Genomic DNA, 21,485 nt, shown 5'->3' on the forward strand with positions numbered 1-21,485 from the left:
TCTCTCTCTCTCTGAGCGCCTGAAAGAGCGCCCGTCATCAACGCCAGCCTCGGAATCCCTTATTTTGGCATAATTCGGGACGAGAGAGGAGCCGTAAAACCAGGGACTTGGCGACGAGGTGCAGGTTGTTGTTGTTGTTTTTTGATTGAGTTCAATCACGAGACATTTCTTGATTTCATTGGACGTCGGAGGTGTTCAGAAGAACTTTTGAAAAACTTGTGGGTCTAACTTTGAGAAGCAATGAGTTTGGTCCTCTCAAATGGCGGAGGTTCAGGATAGTCTTTGGAGACCTCCCCACTCTTTTAGCTGAGGGAGACCTGGGCGATTTTAGGCTAAAAGCTGCCCTGGAGAGATTGATCAGGGAATGGGTAAGAAAGCAAAACAAGAATACATTTGGGCTAAGGCGTTTTCTCCCATTCCCTCTGTCGCAATCTCACAATTTTCATCCAGACACAGATATACGTGTGCTTTCTCTCCTGCCCCGCTGGTAGATTCAAAGACAACTAATGCAAGCTCCCCTCACGAGGCCATTTCTATTGGCTGATGGAAGCTCCCCAAAGGCAGAGTCAGCAGCCACTTCTACCGGCCGATAGAAGTAGCTGGTCACTCTGCCTTTGGGGAGCCTCTATCGAATGATGTTCCATCGGTAGTAGATCAGGGTATTCTAGCCTAGGCTACCTGCATGGTACTCCTAAAGGCAAGTTTTCTCCCCCCCCGTTCCCTTCCTATTTCTCTTTACCTTGTGTAGTTCTAACGAACGATGTGAGAAATAGTGCGGAAATGCATGGTTTAAATAGGCCTAAATTTTGGGGGCAGGGCTTAGTTTCACCTCATGCATAGAAATCATGCTGGGCCTTCCTATTGGTGGAGGCCGTTTTGTTGGAGAAACATGGTATATATTTGTTTTCTTAAGTTTTTGCAGGTACTTACATGTATGGTATTCAGCTTTGTTCGGGTATTTTCCCACATCATTATAGTTGTGCTTTTAAAGTTGTAGCAACGTTTCGGCAGAATCTCATCTGCCATCATCAGGCTTCTGTATTGTGTTCGTCTGTGAGTCAGACTAGTACACACAGAGGTTTTGCCTTCTTTTGTTTCTCGACGTGGTCAAGGAGCAGTGCGCTTCCCCTTCAGCAGGTACTCGCCCATCATCTTTGGACAAGCGGTTCTACAATGTCAGCACATCCCTAGCCAACACCCTTGCAGTGCCCTCGATAGACACTCCAGTTATGGCATCATTCTCCTCTTCTGGAACTCCCACTGAGCCAGGAGATGTACTTAAAGCAGAAGATAAGTGTTCCGAACAGACCCTCAAGCGCAACCACCAAGTAGCTGCATGGGCTGTTCGGGCCTCTACCGCTGCATCGTTTTTCACAAGGGCATCTCTACGATGGCTTTATCAACTGCAGGACCGGTGGCCTGCCTCTGACCTCAGGTCTCATCAGGCCCTTAACAAAATTATAGCAGCAATGGAATTCACTGCGGATGTCACCTTCAGTTCCACCAAATTTGCATCAAGGCCATGGCTTCTTCAGTGGCGGCAAGAAGGCATCTGTGGCTTCGAAATTGGCAGGTGGAGTCACACCACAAATGGAAGCTGGTTTCTGCCCCCTGCACAGGAGACAAGCTTTTCAGTGAGGCTCTAGAGCTGTACCTCATTGAGACCAGAGATAAACAAAAAATTATTTCCTCCTTGGGGAAAAAAGCTGACTATCACCCAGCTCCTCATCGCCCACCTGCTTTTCGGGCAGAGTCCACCTCCCGCTTTACTCGGCCACAGAGGGCGTATACCCAGCGCCAGGACCAACGTCCAGAAGCACCTGGCAGACAACAACCTTCTGCTGGTAAATGGCCCTTTCAGGGGGGGAGGGGGTCGTTACTTCCGTCACTCTAAGTAATTCCTCGTTCTCCCCACCCATTGGAGGTCATTTAGACTTCTTTGCCTCCAAATGGGAGGAGTCAACTACGGATGCTTGGGTGCTCAACACTATTAGGTCAGGGCTATAATTGGAATTTCTGTCATCACCCCCAGAAAATTTTTTGATTTGTCCTGTTTCATTGGACACTTCAAAGAGAGCCCTTATAAATTCTGCCATTCAACACCTTCTCGACATAAGGGCTATTCAACCAGTCCCCACCTTACAACAGGGACAAGGATTTTACTCTCGTCTTTTCATTGTTCCTAAAGCCTTGTGGGGAAGGGGTGGCGAGCCATCCTTGACCTAAACTTTATCAATCAATTTGTCAAATACAGACCATTTAAAATGCAGACACTGCATTCTATTTTAGAGAGCGTTCGGGAGGGCAACCTCCTCTCTTCCATTGCTCATGGAGGCTTACCTCCACATCCCCATCTGGCCTCATCATTGCCATTTTCTCCGTTTCTGTTACCAGAATGCCCACTACCAGTACTGAGCCCTTCACTTCACTTTCTTATTGGCTCCAAGGGTCTTTACAAAGATTCTAGCAGCATTGGTGGCTTCACTAAGTTCTGTTCCAGTGAGGATCCAATGCTACTTGGACGACATGTTGATACTGTCCTCCTCCATCCACTTGGCCCATCGGGACCTACAAATTACCCTGTACTGCCTCCAAAGCGGCCACAAAGAAGCCTGCAGCTGGATAAGATCGTCCGGGGGCTGGCTTTTAGATATACAAGTACAGACTCAGCTTAATGACATCATAAGAAGGAGTCTACCCATCCTGGGCTCTCTCGCAGCACAGATAGAAAAGGCATTCACAGGTAAATTTACCAGCGCCCATTCTGCTAAACTACAAAGGAACAGAATATTTTATTAGAGGTATAAAAATTACTTGTCTGATGTGAAAGCAAGGGAGGCGATATTTTAAATTTTTACAGTTTTCGTTGTTCACAATCCTTACAGAATAAATTCCATACTAGTGGTGATGAACCTATGGCCCTAGCTCAGCTCCATTGCCGATGCGCGCGCATCTCCTGCTGGCCAACTGGTCTTCGGATCTCTGCTGTGCATGCATAGGAGCCAGGGTACATGTGCCGGGTTGCACATGCATGGCGGGGGGACGTGCCTTGGCTTTGGGCACTCAGTGCCCAAAAGGTTCACCATCACTGTTCTATACTGTTATGGGATGATAATATAAAGGATCTGTCAATTGCTGATCTGAAAATCTGATTAAAGAGTGAATAGTATATAGTAGCCTCCATCAAAATTAGTGAACTAGAAGATATGGGGAAAACTCTGGATAGGCCATCAAGTGTAGTTGCATGAGGTTCTCCCAAATTAAAATACCTTGCCCTGAGATTGAGAACATGGATTAAACAGTTACAGCATACTTGAACAATCTCTTGGAAATAAATCAACAAGAAATAACAGCAGTTAGTTGGTCTGTGTATAACTTTGATAATACTTCACTTTGATTAAGATTTGAATGAACACCTCTTTATAGCTGATTCACAAAACAATATGATCTCTTTCTTCTAAAAGAAACAGTTAAGTATTTATGTTGCTTTACCTTGCTTTGTTTCAGAGCCTCTTCCAGTCTTTTCCTGTGAAACACATGCAATAAAAGTTTTTGAGAAATCCTCCAGGAGAAAGCTGAGACAAGCCTTCCCCTGCAGTGCTGGTGAAACTGATTTCAGGCTTGCCAGGTTAAACACAAAATGCAGGCATCCCCTTATTGAGCTCTGGAGCTTTCTGGCATAGAGCATCCTTGGGCCACTTGCCAGAAGCTTTGGTGAGACTGCAGGGGAGATACTACATATCTCCTTCTTCCGGCATGCTGCAGAGAAAATGCTGCTCAGCCTTGGCCAGCACATGAGGGGAATGTCTTACACAGTGTTTGAGAAAGGTCAAAACAATCTGGAGGTTCTGTTGCCTTTGTGAGCATCATGGAGAAGGCACTGCTTTTCCAGCCTGCTTTAGATATGAAGTATTTTCTAGGCTGGATTGTTTCATTGCATGTCCCTAAATCACCCAACTTTGGAGATTCTTTGATGGATGCTAAGGCAAAACCCTGAGAAGAAATCATCCAATTGGTTTGATGAGGTAAATTATGCCATCTCTATGCATCAGAGAAGTGAAAGCACATTGCTTTCATGGTGTTAATCACAAAGTAAAATGTATCTTGATTTCTTTTGGAGAGTTTGGGGTTGATGGAAGGCAGAAGGATGCAGGCCAAAATTGGTTAAAAAAGGAAAAGTAGGGAAAAGTCTTATTTGTATATATAAAACTATGAATGGATATTTCTCCATTACTATGCTTAAATTATATGGTTCCTTTAATTTAATTTTAATTTTCTTGTAATTTCTGAATTATTGGATGATTTGATGTAGGTGCATCTGACATATTTTAAAAATCACATAAAATTGAAGCTGAAATGTATTTATAACTCATTAATTATCTGCATTCTGTTTTTAATTTTTTGATAATCCTTATGAAAACTTAATCTTAACCTTTTTAAAACTGAATTTTCAAAGCAGTCTGTGGAATGACATATGGCAATTTCAGTGGAACATCTGTATATTAGATTGAACATAAACCTGTACTGCATTCTCATTCCCTCCCCCCTCTCTCTCTCTCTAACATGTACATACACACTTTTAAAACATATAAACTAGAATGTTATTTTGTTAAGAGTCCTATTTGTTTTCAGTTGAATAACCACAAAAGCTTATCAGATGATTACTAGAGGTGGAGATTTCCTTTTGTTCTGAAAAAGGGAAACAGCAAAAAGTCTTCAAGCTAAGTTGAAAAGGATGTGAGTTATTTGTGGTTTTTCAGCACTGCAGGCTCAATTGTGAGGTAGGTAACATTTACAAGCAGTAAAAAACAACTGTGCCAAGACTTATTTTTCATTTGTTAATAGCAAGTGTGGCAAATATAGTGGATTATATGGTGTTGTTAGTCACAAAAACCTACATGAGTAGACAGAGAAGTCCTTAAAACTAGTTTGTTCCTTCTAGAAGTGAGCAGAAAGAGGGAGTGACAGATATCTTGAAAGTCCAAAGTCCCAGTATTTCTTAAATTGTCTAGCACACTTCAAACATTGGCTCTTATTGTCTTTGCTCTTGGGAATAATCTGTCCAGAGCTGACTTTGCTCTTGGGCATAATCTGTCCAGAGCCCTTACCCTAACTCCTGAAATAAGTTCTCTTTGTATTCTCAAAACTTTTTGTTTGATTTTGCATATCATTTCTTTACCCAAGACTCCTGACAAAGTAAGGTTAGACTATGCCAGGAAGCATACTGAACTATCAGGTGTTTTTTAATCAAATGATGTAAATAGTGGCATTTAATGCATCTGATTGACTTTACAAACATAGACATCTGTCTCCATCCTCTTCAGGCATCTAGTGGCTGAGCTGAGGTAGGAAAATGAAGAAATGTGCAAGATAGTGCAATTATGTAAATATTGTCTTTTGTATAAGTGATACATTTGTGTGGTTATTTTTGTGGTTGTTTGTGTGGTTGTGCACATAACATTATTTTGGCATCGCTGCAATGTGTTGTGGATGCTACAAATGTATCTTCCCCTCAATACACAACTAATCATTAGAAAGCTCAATCTCTTCAGTGGCATTATGCTATTCTACTCAGTGTGGATTTCAGCAACCTGAAGAATTTTTTTGCTGAAATCCATAATATATAACCTTACCTCAACAACTAGTATTGAAATGAATTTGGGGAATTCTGGATTGTAGGAGTTGTCTGACCTTAACTTTTCCCTTCCACATATTTCATGACCTGCATAGGTAACATCTTCCATGCTGTGAATTTGGGAAGAGAGGTATAGTTAGACTGCCATATATAGATGTTTACCTAAGCCTTCAAACCTGAGCTTCATTTATTGTCTGCCATTGCAATTCTTCAAGAATACAGGATAACAAAATTTTAATGGTATCTTACTCATCCTTTCAATGGCAGTTGAATCTGCATTGAGTTTGTAGCCCCACAGGGAGCTGCATGTTTAAAGAAAAATAGTTTGTGGTTTGTTAGGTAATGAAGGAGACATTTTCCTAATTCTCATTTCGGCCAGCTTTTCCTTTCTTTGATGTGAGAAAGAGAATGTTCCAAAATGAAAAAAAAATGAAAAAAAGCACATAGTATTTTAACATTAAAAAAAATCTCACCTCTGTAACAGTCTATACATTTTACACATTATTCTGTTTATACTTATTATTAGTTTCCAGGTATGGGCCGGATTAATGTAGAAAACAATATTAGATTCACATATTCATGCTAAGCAGTGGTTTAACCAATGGATTGTGTGATGTGCAATGTAATTCAATTGTAGCACTATTGTAAACCATTCTCTATATTGTCTCATATTAAATATTAAGGGCTATTGTTTATACAGATTAGCCCAAGATCAGTTAAATCATTAACCTCAGCTTTAAAGAGATGGCCCAGATAGAAATGAGTTCTCATATTTATTGTTTGTGATTTGTTCTATTTAATGAAGTGATTTCATTTGTTAGAAAAATGATCAATAAAATCTCCAAAAAGTGAAGTCTTTCCTTAACAAAGATACCTCATAGGATAAATAAAGTAAAGAGTTAGTTACAACAATAGCCATTTGTTTGGTGAAATCAATAACTCCTAGGAGAATATAAACACAAATCTTTCATTTTCATTCCTCACGATAATTTAACTGCAACTATGAAATCGGTGAACTTTAAAAACAGAGTTTGTGAAGATTTGTTTGGACCATCTGTCTTCTTGACACTCAGAGATCTGAACTTAGCTACTGATCTACATAATTTGCATTTTTGAAGTGATAAATCATTTTTTAAAAAAACAAAACTAAGTTCATATTAAGTTATGTATTAATTACTCAATCAAAGTCTTTTTAAAAGTAACAAGCTTGAGTGATATTTTTTTTTAAAAATGGAATGATTTTTTTTCTCTTATTGATAAAGTGGATAAATTGATCTAAGAAAGTTGAATGCAAGCAATTGCCATATCTCAGAGTCTCAATTGGTCTCATTATACCTAGTGATAGTTCCCTTGGCCTGCTTATTGCCAAGGTCTTCCCTGATATTATTTTAAAATAATTAAAAAATAAAATAAAAACAGGAATAACAATAATGATACAATACATGTAGCACCATAAAACAAAAATACCGTATTTGCTTATCCCAAGTCCTTGGGAAGGGTGGAAATAATGCAAATCCAGTTGAAACATCTGACTGACTGTATGACTTACTATAATGATAGAAAGCTACTATCTTTACTTCCAAAAATGCTTCTAGGATCATATCTGTGTTCCATTAGCAGTTTTTAGAAAGATTTTATAAAGGTGTGTGCTGTGCTTTCTTTGAAAACAGGCAAAGCCAAACTGATGACTAAAAAGAGTGGAGAGGAGTAACTGCATCATTTTGTCTTCTTTAAAGTGTGGTGTTTCTAACTAGACAAAGCTACTAAGACAACCATTTTATAAGAGTATCCAAATGTCAGATATGCTCATTGAACCAAAGACCCAATATTTTTTTTTTCAAAGTCTATTAATATAACATTAGGTTAGCTCTGCCAAATTAGTCCAAATCTTGGCCTAAGGTTTTATTTCTTGGATGCTTTATTCAAAACGAGACATAGAGTCATATGCCTTTCCTGCTACTGTTTCTTTGAACAGGTATTTGGAAATGCTTATATGTTGCTGCAACCCAGAAATAACATTGCACCCTCCCTGGCAGACACTATGACCTCTCTGTCATAAATTTATCCATAGCTCTGGGCCACAAGTGACTCAAAGGGCATTTTAGGAGCAAAACAGAATTTTAGTTGTATAATCTTTCATTTTTTTGTCATGTGAAAATAAAATGGAAAATAAATGACCTAACCTTCACTACTCAGCTATCTCTTAGCACTCTTTTGTTGTTGTTGTTGAGTCTCCGCCCCAAAATCTGCTTTATTATCAAAAAGGATCCAAAATACTTTATTCATTTTGTAAAAGAATAACATCAACATCATATCAGTGTAGCTCTTAGAGACTTTGATTGATTGATTAATTCTTGGTAAAATCACATCCTAACTTTTCTTTTTTCATTCAGTATTTTGATTCCATGTAAAGTAGTTTAATACTTTGAGTGTTTTTTTCCCCCCTAGGCTGTATTTCTCTGTAGAGACTTATAGTTGACTCCATGTTTTTATCACAGAAAATAATTTTAAGACAGGCTGTAAATAATTTTTTAATACTTTTTGCCCAATTGTTTTGACACAAAGTATGTTGTAAATTGTCAAGAAGTTTATAATACTAATTTTGCTAAAATTAGATTTTCTAATTAGGTTAGTATCTATTTGTCTGGGTTCCCAAAAATGTGTTACTGTTAATGGTTGATAAAGCCAAACAACGGTAGCATTAAAGAATGAAAAAGCCTTCTTCTAGAAAATTTGTATTTTTAAATGTGTAGGATATAATATTTGCTGAGAGCTTTCTCTGGCAACTTGGTTTCTATTTATTAAACATATAAAACATATTAATATGCTTTTTTCCATAAAAACTGTTCTAGGGTGCTAAAAAATACATTTGTTACTATACATTTATTAATATACACAATATAATGTACTTAATAAAATAAATTAGAGGTCTGAGTTCAAATTTTCACTTGGCAGTGAAATTCATAAAAAGAACTTGAACTAGTCAGTCTTTCTTCTACCTTAACTTACCACACAAAGTTGTGTAACTAATATAGCAAGGAACAATCAAACCATGTTTTTCACCTTGAAAAACAATATAAAGGAAAGGATGGAACAATGTGGTAGAACCAGTGGATAGAGTGCTAAATATTAGACTTGTGATATCCAGACCATCTTCAGCTATGGGAGGTCATAGGGTAACTTCGAACTATCTTTCAGCCCAACATATCTTACAGTGTTGTTGCTGTGGAGAAAATTGAGCAAGGGATTCTGTTCTATGCCACCATAATCCTTGGAGAAAATAATGCCTTCCTTAAGTAAGTAACGTAATGTTCAGTTGCAGGCATCACAAGTTATGGACTATAGGACAGTTTTCAGTTAGAGAAGGCTGCTTTAAGCCTTAATTCGATTTCAAAAGCTCTCTCTAAGCAGCCTACCTGATGGCAAAAACATCTTTCCCTAACCACTTTTTCAACAGAGAGGAAGTGGGGGAGAGAGAGGGAGAGAAAGAGATGAGCAACTAAAAAGGTGTTGCTTTTGCCTGCTTTTGATTTCAACATTCTCTGTTCTTGAATTTTCTTCAGTGATGAGAGGCATGTAGCCCATAATGGTTCACTCTCATGGGCACAGGACTATTTCAGAAAAAAAAGGGATCTGCATCCCTGATACAATTATTTGACTCTGTGTAATGCAGCTAACTGTTTTGAGTCAGAAACTGGGAAACTTGTAAAAATTCATTATTGTCCTTTTGCAACTATTAGTGCAGCTAGATCAGTTGCTTATTTTAGTCTTTAATGCAATTTTTCCAATACTCTTACATTTTGCCAATCTAAGTATATTAGACTTGAAAGGCTTTAAAACCATTTGGATGCAAGATTACATTAAGGATTAAAAAAAATGGCAGAACAGTGAAACTAGGGAAATGAAACATTTGCCTTACTTTATTATCATTTATCAGGATCTCTAGGCACTTTAGGTTTTAATATTTTTCATTTTGCTTTATTGCTTCATTATTCTGAAACATGTATTTTCTTGTTTTGATCCTAATTTAGTTGTATATTGAAGACACAGAAAAACATTTTTCTTTTCACATTTAGCAATATTTAAGTTTCATGTATGTATATATGAATATACCTCATGGAAATAACGTTCAGTTAGAATCTAAGAAATCTTCTTCTGACTTAGAGCACTGAATATGGATACTCGGGATTTTAATGGCTTTATTTATTATGTGTCTCTGTATAGAAATCTATCATTTTTTTCTAGCTTATGTGTTGTTTTAAAATCTGTAAATCTGCTGCAATTGTCATTCACTAAGAAAATAGCTTTGCTAGAGAAAATGAAAGACCCATCCTGTCTCATATCTTATTTCTCTTATGACTAACCAGATCTCCATATGAATTTTCTGAGAAAATATGATATAGGAGACTGTTGCTGTTCTTTTACAGCTGGTAGGCACAACTGAAGGAAACATGAGGTCATTATGACTAAATGTTTTTAATTATCCATTTAATTTGACTTGCTATCTTTTAGTTCTCTAAGTCAGGACTCTCCAATCTTGACAGAAGGAGAAAAAAATGGTGTGGGGGGGTGTTTGCTGCAAAAACAATCCATGCTCATCCAGTCACATGGCTACACCCACCTAGCCACGCCCACAGAACTGATCATTAAAAAATTTGAATCCCACCCCTGTTGTTAGCCAGTACCATATGGTCATTTATTGTCTTTACTAAATTTTTCACTATTCACTTTTTGTTGAATGAGTTTGTACTTTAACTTCCAGAAATGTGAATGATAGCCATTTTGTCTGGGAACTCCTGGAGGGGAAATGCCATGAGATTGGAGCATGGTCAGCTGCCATAAAACTTAAACTTGTCTTATAAGGTTTTTTTTTAAGGAAAACACCATCCATTCACAACCTGCACACACGCATGAAACATTCCTATCTGCATGCGTGACATTGCTCCAACTGTTGCATCAACATCTGCAGATACAATCTTTGCTTCTCCAGAAAAAAACTATTGAATGTGTCCTGCTACTAAAAGGTTGCCCGTTCCTTACATAAGATAAACAATAAGCCATTGGAGATGATAGTTTTGAAACTGGGTTCCAAGTATAAGGTTAATTACTAAAAGGCTACAGGCTAGGAGAGGAATAACTATCAAATTAGACAAATCTTTCTAAAAGTTGGCACATTTATCAGGGAGGCAGGTTGTTTGCAGTGACTGAAGAGATGACACATCTTAGACAGCCTTCTGGGGCACATAACTGTGTCTGAAAGGTGATTCATCAGCCTGTCCTCATGGAAATCTAAAGCCATTTTCTGTGTGTGTGCCTAGATGGCTAATGTACTAAAAGTAATCAAGGAAGTGTTTCTCAGGTTGTTTTACCCTTCAAAGGTCCTTGGCAAAGATTAGTTCCTTCATAGACTTATCTATCATCCTGGACTAAGCATTCACTTATATGGATCAGAAATATATTGAGAAGCTTATTGGAAAATACTATTTTGTGTTCAATGCTAAGTTACCAAACATTTGTTTTAAAGAAAAGCTTTATAATGGGATGCCTACAAACATTTGATCCATGTTAGAAGGAAGACCATCAACGTGACTGAATTCATGAAGGAACACTGCTTTTCAAAGTACCATTGAACCAGTATAAGGCAGTTTCCAATGTTCCTTCTGTAGGCAGTAATGAATAAAGCTTGGTTGCCTTTGACTTATAACCACAATTGAGCCCAAAATTTCTGTTGCTAAGTGAGACAATTGTTAGATAAATTTTGTTAGACCTTTCTTGCCACAGTTGTTAAGTGAATCACTGCAGTTAACAAGATTGCGAAGCAAATCTGGCTTCCTCATTGACTTGGCTTGTTGGAAGGCCGCAAAAGGTGATCACATGACTCCAGGACACTGACCATCATAAATATGAGTTAATTGCCAAGCACCTGAATTTTGATCGTGTGGATGCTGCAATGGTCATAAGTGTGAAAAAGGTCATAAGTCATTTTTTTTCAGTGCTGTTATAATTTTGAATGGTCATTAAATGAAATGTTGCAAGTCAAGGACTACTTGTATATTTCACAGACTGCAAAAAGCTCTCAGCTTCAGCAGAAGCCTCTTTGCTCTTCCAAGAGATTCTTTGTATTTTCTATTCACTAATCTCATTGCTCTATCCCAAATCTGGTCCCCAAGAAACAGCCACACAGTGCCCTAGAGCAACTCTTTTTCTCTTCAAAGGAAGCAGTAAGAAAAGCACACAGTAAATCCATTCCCAAAGCAGAAGAGAAAAGAAAATTTTCTCGTTGGGAACAAGCATTTGGAAAGGACTATTATTTCATTTTCACAGTTGGCTTGGATTTGTTTGTATCTAGACTTGGGCAGGATGAGAGGTAGGAATTCTAGAATCAAAGTGATGTCATTTCCTCATGGGTCAGTCTGATTCTACAACTAACCTTTAAATGGATCTTTCAGGATTGTCCTGGAAAAAGTACTTTTCTTTTAAGAATGTACTCTGATGGGGAATTGGAGCTGAAAACATGAGAAATAACCATCTATTGGAAACCAAGATTCTCCGCTCGCTTCTTGACCTAACTTCTTATTAACATACATATATAATTTAGTATGCTATCGAAAACTGATTTGTTAAATGAAAGTTATTTATTGTTTTGTGTGTAGAATTATTTTGTTACAGATATGATTCAATCTATTTTTTTCTAAAAGTTTTGATTTCTTTGTTGATTAAAAATAATCAGTAAAATTGACCTGTGGGAGCTAAACATGAAAATTTAAAATTAGACCACAATTTTTAATCTTAGGCTTCCAAATGTAATTTTGTTATAATTTTAAGTTGACAGATAATAATTTTTCACTCATTGTTTCAAGAGGTGTCATATCTTGCTGAAAAAAAGAAAAAAATGTTTCCATCCTTTGAATAGTAACTTGCTGAATACTAGAAACTGTTTGATCATAGAAATGGAGGATTTGCACAAAAGTGGGAGGATGTCATATACAGTTCAAACTAGGGCTTGGCCCCATCAATGAAAATCAGTCTTAGATTTTTTTTTATTATTTCATTCTCTACCCTGAATGTTGATTTCCTCCTGGTATACAGCAGAGAGTTTATTTTATCTGACATTTGAATTAGGCAATTGAAGTATGAATTATCTTGAAGTGATCATGCAAGTTCGGAGGTGAGTTTTCCCAAAAGAAACAGATCAGTCTTCTGAAATACATCTTTCAGATGAGACATATGAGCAATTTCCTTAAGGTCTTAAAGAGGTACAATACCTTCTTGTTTACAATGCAGGAAGAATATTCTTCGATTCTTGGATGCTGAAAGAGACATCTCGGTTGTCAAAAGCAGTTTCAAGCCGGGAGATGTAATCCACTATGTGTTAGACAGACGCCGTACACTAAATATTTCTCAGGATTTGCATAGCCTCCTTCCTGAAGTTTCTCCAATGAAGAATCGTCGATTTAAGACATGTGCTGTTGTAGGAAATTCTGGCATCCTTCTGGATAGTGGGTGTGGAAAAGAGATTGACAGTCATGAGTTTGTTATAAGGTGAGTCTTTATCTTTTGCTTGACAGATTGCTTATTACTTCAACAGCAATGAACAGAAATGCTTAACTTGGAATGATACCTCAGATTTTCTGAAATATATCTTTCACTGTATGATGCCCAAATCAAAAGATTTTCAGTGGAAAATGAAAAGTGCTGCCTATATATTATGAAAGAGAAATTGCACTCTCGGAGACTGCAGAGATTTGTGATGCTGTTTGTAGGATCTGCTTTTGCTCTTTATGCAGGCACAACAATTATTTTGATAGGGAACTGGCTCCACAAAGAGAAAATGTTTTCAATTTTTCCCTCTTGCCAGTCATCATAATAGAAAATTACCATATTTATTTATTATACATGCACTATCTATGGTTACGTTTAGATGAAATACACTGGGAATTAGCCAAATAATTCCCATTAAGTGGATTATTAAAATTTTCTATCTAAACACTTAGATGCTGTACTGCACTGAAAAGGTATCTTAACTACATGCACAAATATGTTCATATATTTCATTTTAATAATTAATTTCTTTAAAATTGAATATAATTATCAAAGATCAGCAAGAAATCAAAATTCAGGTAAAATAAAATTAATTAAAAATAATACAAGCATTAGGAACTAAAAAGCTAAAGGTGTTTCTGTGGGTTTTATCCCACTAGTTGTGACTGACTTTAGGGGATGATATATCTCTGTTTCTTAAGCCAAAGAGCCAGCATTATCTGGAGACAAAAGTCAAAGAACCATATTGCTACATAGGGAACTAAAGAAGCTAATAAAATCAATTAGATATATTAGATATGTTCACTATATTTTCTAAGTAAGAGTTTACTAGATCTATTGGTATCAAATTACAGAAGGCAAACAATCCAGTCAAATTAAACAATATTAAGTGTCATATTTCAATATTCTTTACTCTTTCCTCATTATACCACCAGATTTTCTGATTGATTGATAATTTTTGGTGGTACAGTTCTTTGCATTTTGTAGGAAGTAGGTAAAATTATTGTGTTGAGTTTGTGCAAATCTTGCACTTAATTTTATAAACCCTCCCCAAATATAAATAAAGACATCATCTTCTCCATCAACATAGCATTGACTTCTTGTAAACTTTAGAAATAAGTTTTGGGAAGTGGGGACAAAGAGTGGCTGTGAGATACAAGAGTTCTTTGCTCTTTTGTGATATTTTTTCTCCTCTAAAAATTGCTCAACATCACTACTGAAATAAGTGTGACTAAGTCAGTTTTCCTAAATATATACATGTCACTGTTCAGTAGTTTACATTCTGGGTTAACATTTTAAATGGTGGAATATAGTTTAAGTTCTGTGTCTACACACTTGGAGTTCTATAAATAAGTACAGTTTAAAAGCTGTGTAAATTATTGTTGTTCAGGCAGTTATCTTTTCAAAGTGAATATTGTTATTTGTTCTGGGAAGTTAAAAGTTCTGTTTTTAAAAAAACCTACAACTTTTACAGTTTGCTTGTTTTGTTGCATTTATATCATTACTTAAAAGAATTGTTGTTTTAGTTACATTTTCTTTAAATCAAAAGAGATTCTCCACTGTTCCAATCAGAGATGATGTAGCAAGGATGATAGTAGACACTTATACTTAACACTTGGCTGAGTAACCTACCATCTTGCAGATGTTTCTGAAGTACAAATAATAGATATCTGTCAATTGTTTCTGGGGTACAAATGAGTTCAAATCCTGCAGTTTATCTAACATAATCCATCTAATTTCTAGAATGCTTTCTGAGCTTAAGAGGAACACATACAAGTGAAAAACATTGCAAAGTTTATATATAGGTGTGTATATCTGTTACCTGCAGAAACAGTAAATAATCATACATATGTGTTTTATAGATCTAGACAGATAGTACTCTTGATGATCTGTTCATTGTATCACCACCTAATATAATTAGACTTTTTATTAATGGTACCACCTGTTGTCATCATTTAAAGCAGGGGTTGCCAACCTTTTGGACCTCAGGGACCACCAAACTCATAATTTTAGATCCAAGGGACCACTAAGCAGTTCTGTGGGTGTGGCCTAATTTGTGGGTGTGGCTTGGTGGTCATGTGACTGGCTGGGCATGTGACTGGCTGGGCATGGATTGTATGTAAATATTATAAATATTTATATAAATATTGAATTTTTTTATAAAAAAGAGCAACTTTTACCCAAAATCAGGCAAAGCAGGCAGATTGAGTTGCTCACAGAATCATTCAGAGATATATCTATCTGCCATCAGCTAGCTTAGTCTCTCAAATTTGCTTGCTGTGAGTCTGCACTTAATTTGCTTGCAACAAACCTTCAGTCCTAAGAGAGGTTTGGCTGTGCTTAGCCAAAGATCTAAAAACTAGCTAGCAAGCAAGAAATCCAGCCATTTCCTGCTTCCTAGCTAATCTAAATCTCCCAGCACAGCAGAACAGATGATGGTCGGAAAAAGGAAAAATAGCAATTTATCAGGCAAGTTTATCGGGTAAGGAAGTGAGTGTGCGGGGACGGTTCCCGCAGGCCATGTGGGCGGCACAGTGTTGTGTTTCTGCACAGTCTGGATTAATTGCTTTGTGGGGGTGCTCTGGGGGTGAGATTTCTCTGCGGCCCACCAAAATTTTCTCACGGCCCTCCAGTGGGCCGCAGCCCACTGGTCGCCGACCGCTGATTTAAAGAGAAGTTTTCAATTACTGTTCATCATGGAATATCTTGCCATGTATTCATCTTTCCTTGTAGTCAAAATGGACTGCTGTATGTCATTCATATATGAGATTCTAGTTATTTGTATATTGCTTCCCTTTTTGCATTAGTGAAGGCAGAGAATGCTCATAGAATTATTTCATAGCTTGAATTTAACTCAACAATTTATTCTTTGGTATGAATTGTGAGTTGGGTTGAGTTATATCTAGAAGATTTAAATCTGCACGTCATGTATTTTTTAATTATCAATTTTATTTATTTTTACTTCTCTTTATATGTTTTTATCCTGCCTTTATTATTTTTATAAATAACTCAAGGCAGCAAAAATACCTAACATACATACCTACTCCTTCTTCTATTTTCTCTACAACAACACCCTTGTGAAGTGAGTGATTATGACTGGCCCAAAGTCGCCCAGCCAGTTTTCTTGCTTAAGGTAGGAATAGAACTCACAGTCTCCTTGTTTCTAGCCTGGTGCCTTGACCACTAGAACAAATTGGAAATACCGTGTTTCTCACATAATAAGGCCCGGGCCTTATTTTTTTTTTGAGCCCCGAAAAAACGGCTAGGCTGTCTTTTTGGGGGTGACTTAATTCCCCCCCCCTTTCATCCTCATCTGGAGCGCCGTTGGAGCTGCCACTGCCGTTTGGAGTGCTGTTGGAGCTGCCGCCGCTGTTTGGAGTGCCGCCTCCACGTTTGGAGCTGCTGCCGGCGTTTGGAGTGCCGCTTCCGTGTTTGGAGCACTGCCGCTGTTTGGAGCACCACTGCCATTTGGAGTGCCGCCGCCACTCCAAACATGGCGGCAGCTCCAAACACGGAAGCGGCAGCTCCAAACATGGCGGCGACACTCCAAACGGCGGCGGCAGCTCCAAACGGCAACGGCAGCTCCAACAGCAGTCCAAACGGTGGCGGCAGCTCCAAACGGCGGCGGCAGCTCCAACGGCACTCCAAATGGCGGCAGCAGCTCCAAATGGCGGCAGCAGCTCCAACAGCACTCCAAACGGCGGCGGCAACTCCAACGGCACTCCAAACAGCGGCGGTAGCTCCAACGGCACTCCAAATGGCAAGTCCCCCCACCCTCCCCCCCCATTTTGCATGTTTTAAATTAGGCCTAAATTTGGGGGGGGGGGGCTTAATTTGATTTTATGCCTAGAAAACATGCTGGGTCTTCCTATTGGTGGAGGCCGTATTGTTGGAGAAACACGGTATCAATATATGTGATACAAGCCTTCCACATGCTGAATATTTTGTTGACATGTAAATATCAATTCCCAGAATTTCTCAACATGTCTATTGCTGAGAATTCTGGGTTCCAGTCAACATATCCAGAAGTGCTAAAACTGGGTAGGCTGGTATGTCATACTATAGTATGGTGACAGGTAGCAGCATTCTAAGCCATTGTATAACTTTCTTTTCTAAAGGGATTTTTTTGTGTGGAATGTTGTTCTCTATTGTGCCAAACCAAATCTGGAGCATTTTTTACTGCTTTTCTAGATCCAAGATAAATATTGAAATAATGAGATAGACGGACATGAATAATACAATTAAATTAGTACGTTTAACACAGGAAACATATGTTCCAGTCCACTATCTGTTAGTTCCTTCCTGCTTTTTTTCTAAAGTTGATGGTGATAAAAGATGACAGATCGACAGACAGACAGATTTATCCTGTCTACATAATATAAAATCTTCCTTTTTATCAAGGAAAGGGGAAAATTCAGTCTTGGCTATAAACCCAAAATTAGCTCTAGAGGTAAATATGTCTCCTTTCTGAGTAATAGGTATGTACACAGAACACTTTATTTTGAGCTTGAAATGTAACAGCTCCAATTAAAATGTGACTTCTTATATTCCAACAGAAAAATATTGAAATGACTGTTCAATTAGAGGGAATTCAAAGCAAGGCTTTGCTTCCTACATTTTTATCTTGAACTCACAAAAGTAGATGGAGTAAGTTCATGTTGGGTTTTTTGAAGGGTGTTTGAGGAAGCAAAACATTAAAATTTAATCAATAAAGAAATAAAAACAAAGGTGGACTCTTTGATTCAAGTATTCCTTTCTGAGATTTATGTTGATGCACGCACATTTGGAAATTGAAGTTTAAAACAGAACATTGATTGGTTTCAAAATCTCATTGTGTAGAACATTCGGAACGTTATGAATGAAATTCATCTTGATTGGGAGCTAAAATGATGTGACGTATCTCTTTAAAACCATTAGAAATCAATATTGATAGTATCACTGGGAAGTAGTTTAGATCTGGAAGAATAAATAATAACATCAATATTTGAAAGAGCATTATTTCAGATATGTGTCATTTAGATGAAATCTAATCATTTCAGAATGTCATGCAGATCTACAAAAACTCATCTCAGCTAACAGAAGCTAACATATGAAAATACTGTTAACCCTACAAATGAGACCCTTAAAGTCAACATCTAACACAGTTGAAAGTAGTGCAGTTTAGAAGGTCTAATCTAAAGTTATTCTATCTGTTTTGCATCAGCCTTCTAAAGTGGTCCAGTCAAGAAGCATACCCAGAAGTTCTAGTTCTGTCTTTAAGGTTACATTAAGAGAATCTTGCAGCCTAAAAGTACATTTTTCACCCATTGCTTTTACAGCCCAAGAAATTAGGGAGGCATTGGAGACATTTCCATGCTCACATTTCTTCTGTGGGTTTAATTCAGCTGCATTTGGGGAGGTTTTCTTCTGTTGGATGGGACTGGAGTTTCTCCCCAAACTCCTGTCCTGAAAATTCCACTGTTTGAATGAGAGAAATAAGTGATAAACATTGTTGCATTGAATTATTTTTCTCTATATATTGTAAATATATTAAAAAAAAAACATCAGGACATAGTGTTTTTCTCAGGAGGCTAAAATAAGGTTTTAATACAAAACTAAACATGGTGCCTTCTCTTCCCCTCAAAATTTACATCTGTTCCTTTTGCTTATTTTTTCATGTCATTTTCAACCACTGCTAGATGTGTCTCTTCAGCAATGGAGTGAGTCTGAGAGCTATGTTTAAACATCAGTCATTCAACTAGGAACTGAGAATGTGAGTTGTTTTTTTTCCCTTCTGATGTCTCCAGTCCAAAATAACCCCTCCCAGCATGCCAAAAGCAACACTGATACTGTATGACAAGCAAAGCTATACTTAAGGATTTCAGAGAATCCATAAATGGGATTATTCCATAATCAAATTTATGTTCTTGGGGCAGCCCAACTTTGTTTTACATATAAATCAGGAACCCTGGATTATTTAGGTCATGTTTTTCTAATTCCTTATTAATAAGCATCCAAATGTAAATATATTAATTTTACTAGTTAATGTCAATTTCAGCAGCTGACTTATTTAATTATCATTAATCATGTGTTCATAATTAATATTAATCAAGATCATATGAAGTGTTAGTACCGCTTTATTATCAGCCTTGGCAAGACCACACTTTGAACATTTCATTCACTTTTAGTCTCCGTGATAACAAAAAGTTTTTGAGACTCTAGAAAGAATACAGAGAAGAGCAATAAAAATGATTAGGGAACTAGAAGCTAAAACATACGAAGAATGGTGTCAGGAATTAGTTATGTCTAGTCTAATGAAAAGAAGGACTAGCAGTAACATTTTAGAAGTATTTCAATATTTGAGGGGATGCCACAAAGAAGAAGGGAATCAACTATTCTCCAAAGCAGGACAAAAAATTAATCAATGGAAATTAATCAAGGAGAGAACCAACCTAGATTTAAGGAGAAATTTATTTACAGTTAAGACAATTAACCACTAGAACGGGTTCTCTCCAAATGTTGTTGGTATTCCATCATTGGAGGTTTTTAAAAAGAGATTGGGAAGCCATTTGTCTGAAATGATAAAGGGTCTTCTGCTTGAGAAGGGTATTTAGAATAGAAGACCTCCAAAGTCCTTTCCAACTCTTGTTATTGACTGATCTTACTCAGCTGTTGGCAGAAGTTTTGTTTCTTCATTTTTGAAGTCTAGTGAGCTAACAAAAATATCAGCAGTATTATTCCAAATTACATACTCTTACGGGACATAGAAGGTTAACTGCAAAGGATAGTCGGATTTATTATTTGGGCAACAGCTGTTTTCAAATTATTTTTTTAAAAAATTAAAGATGTGCTTCAACATTTAATATCCAACTATATTTATAAACTTTTATTCTGATACCTGTTCAGAATGAAAAAGGAAGATAAAGCCTTAGGGCAAAGCAAAATCTTGTTTTAATGGTCATAACTTCTCTATTCTATAAAATAATAGGTGTGGTTTCCTGGAACATTTTGAAAGTGATAGATTTCCCCCCCAAGTCACTTGCTTTCTGAATTCAAAAAACAGGTTTTGTGGTTACTAAAATGTTTTCTTTTCAGATACTATAGAAAGAATTATGCTCTTCATGGAGTGCATCATTTTGTTATCACCTTTCCTACTGGAAGATGAATTGAAATTAATAAGACAAGAAAAATCAGATAACCTGATATATTTAATTGATTCAAATGAAAAAAATCTCAAAAACAAAAGATGCATAAAACATTAATGTAGAATTAATTTGATACATTCATAATATTAAAATTAGTTATATGGTAATGTACACTGCTCCATCTATTCATTTTAAAGATACTTTCAAAATCAACATATGAATCTATTCCTTAATATCCACAATGTTGCTTTTTTTCTACCTGGAATAATTGTTTTTGCAATTAAGCTCAGTAGAGCTAGAGGTTTTTTAAAAAGTATCAACTTCTGTATTGCTGTTTGTGTTTGAGGTGCTCCTTGCTTTCATGGTGACATTTTTAACTATTATATTTGTCCCCAGGATTTCAATAATATATTTTTAATATATGTAATAGAGCTGTGGTGGCACAATGGTTAGATTGCAGTGCTGCAGGCTAATTCTGCTTACTGCCAACTGCCAGCAGTTTGGCAGTTCGATTCCCACTGGCTCAAGGTTGACTCAGCCTTTCATCCTTCCGAGGTCAGTAAAATGAGGATCCAGACTGTTGGGGGCAATATGTAGACTCTGCAAACCACTTAGAGAGGACTGTAAAGCACTAAGAAGTGGTATATAAGTCTAAGTACTATTGCTATAATTACTTGAAACAAAAAAGACCCATAAAACAACAAAGCAGAGAAAGCAGAGAACCCTTACATTACTTATAATACCAACCTCTCAAATCTGATACTCATTTTTAAAAAACTTTATTTCAAGAGACAGATCATAAAAGAACAATATTAGCTATTTGGTTTTATTAGTTCTTTGGTTTTATTCATAGGTCAGAACATTCAGGGTTATCTGTTCCAGTTTTTCCTTTCTCTTTCTTTATATAAAAAAATTGAGCTTAATTTGAAGACTTCCTTTTTCTTAGCAGAGTGTTTCAAAAGCTTTAGCAAATTAAGATAATATTATTCCCAACATTTCACAGAGACATATTGTCAGGAATGAAATACCATTTCCTGTACATTGTAGAAAATGCATAGATGTAACAGCTTATAGTAGCGCTCATATTTTTTTCATAAACTCTGATTGAGGTGATTGGTTTAGACCAGTGGTCGCCAACCAATGGGCCGCAGCTCACTGATGGGCCGTGAGAAAATTTTGGTAGG

The 21,485-nt window shown here is 37.0% G+C and overlaps 1 protein-coding gene across 1 annotated transcript in view; it reads left to right on the forward strand.

The window, feature by feature from the left end:
• Window positions 1–21,485, forward strand: part of ST8SIA4 (ST8 alpha-N-acetyl-neuraminide alpha-2,8-sialyltransferase 4) — an 84,081-nt gene that overhangs the window by 13,606 nt on the left and 48,990 nt on the right. Inside the window, exon 3 of the mRNA XM_026714595.2 lies at window positions 12,920–13,177. Coding sequence (XP_026570380.2) covers window positions 12,920–13,177 — 258 coding nt within the window. The remainder of the gene's footprint in view (window positions 1–12,919; window positions 13,178–21,485) is intronic.

The sequence above is a fragment of the Pseudonaja textilis genome, chromosome 2 (assembly GCF_049901715.1).
Source record: "Pseudonaja textilis isolate UNSWEBS1 chromosome 2, rPseTex1.2, whole genome shotgun sequence".
In the NCBI taxonomy this organism is placed as follows: Eukaryota; Metazoa; Chordata; class Lepidosauria; order Squamata; family Elapidae; genus Pseudonaja; species Pseudonaja textilis.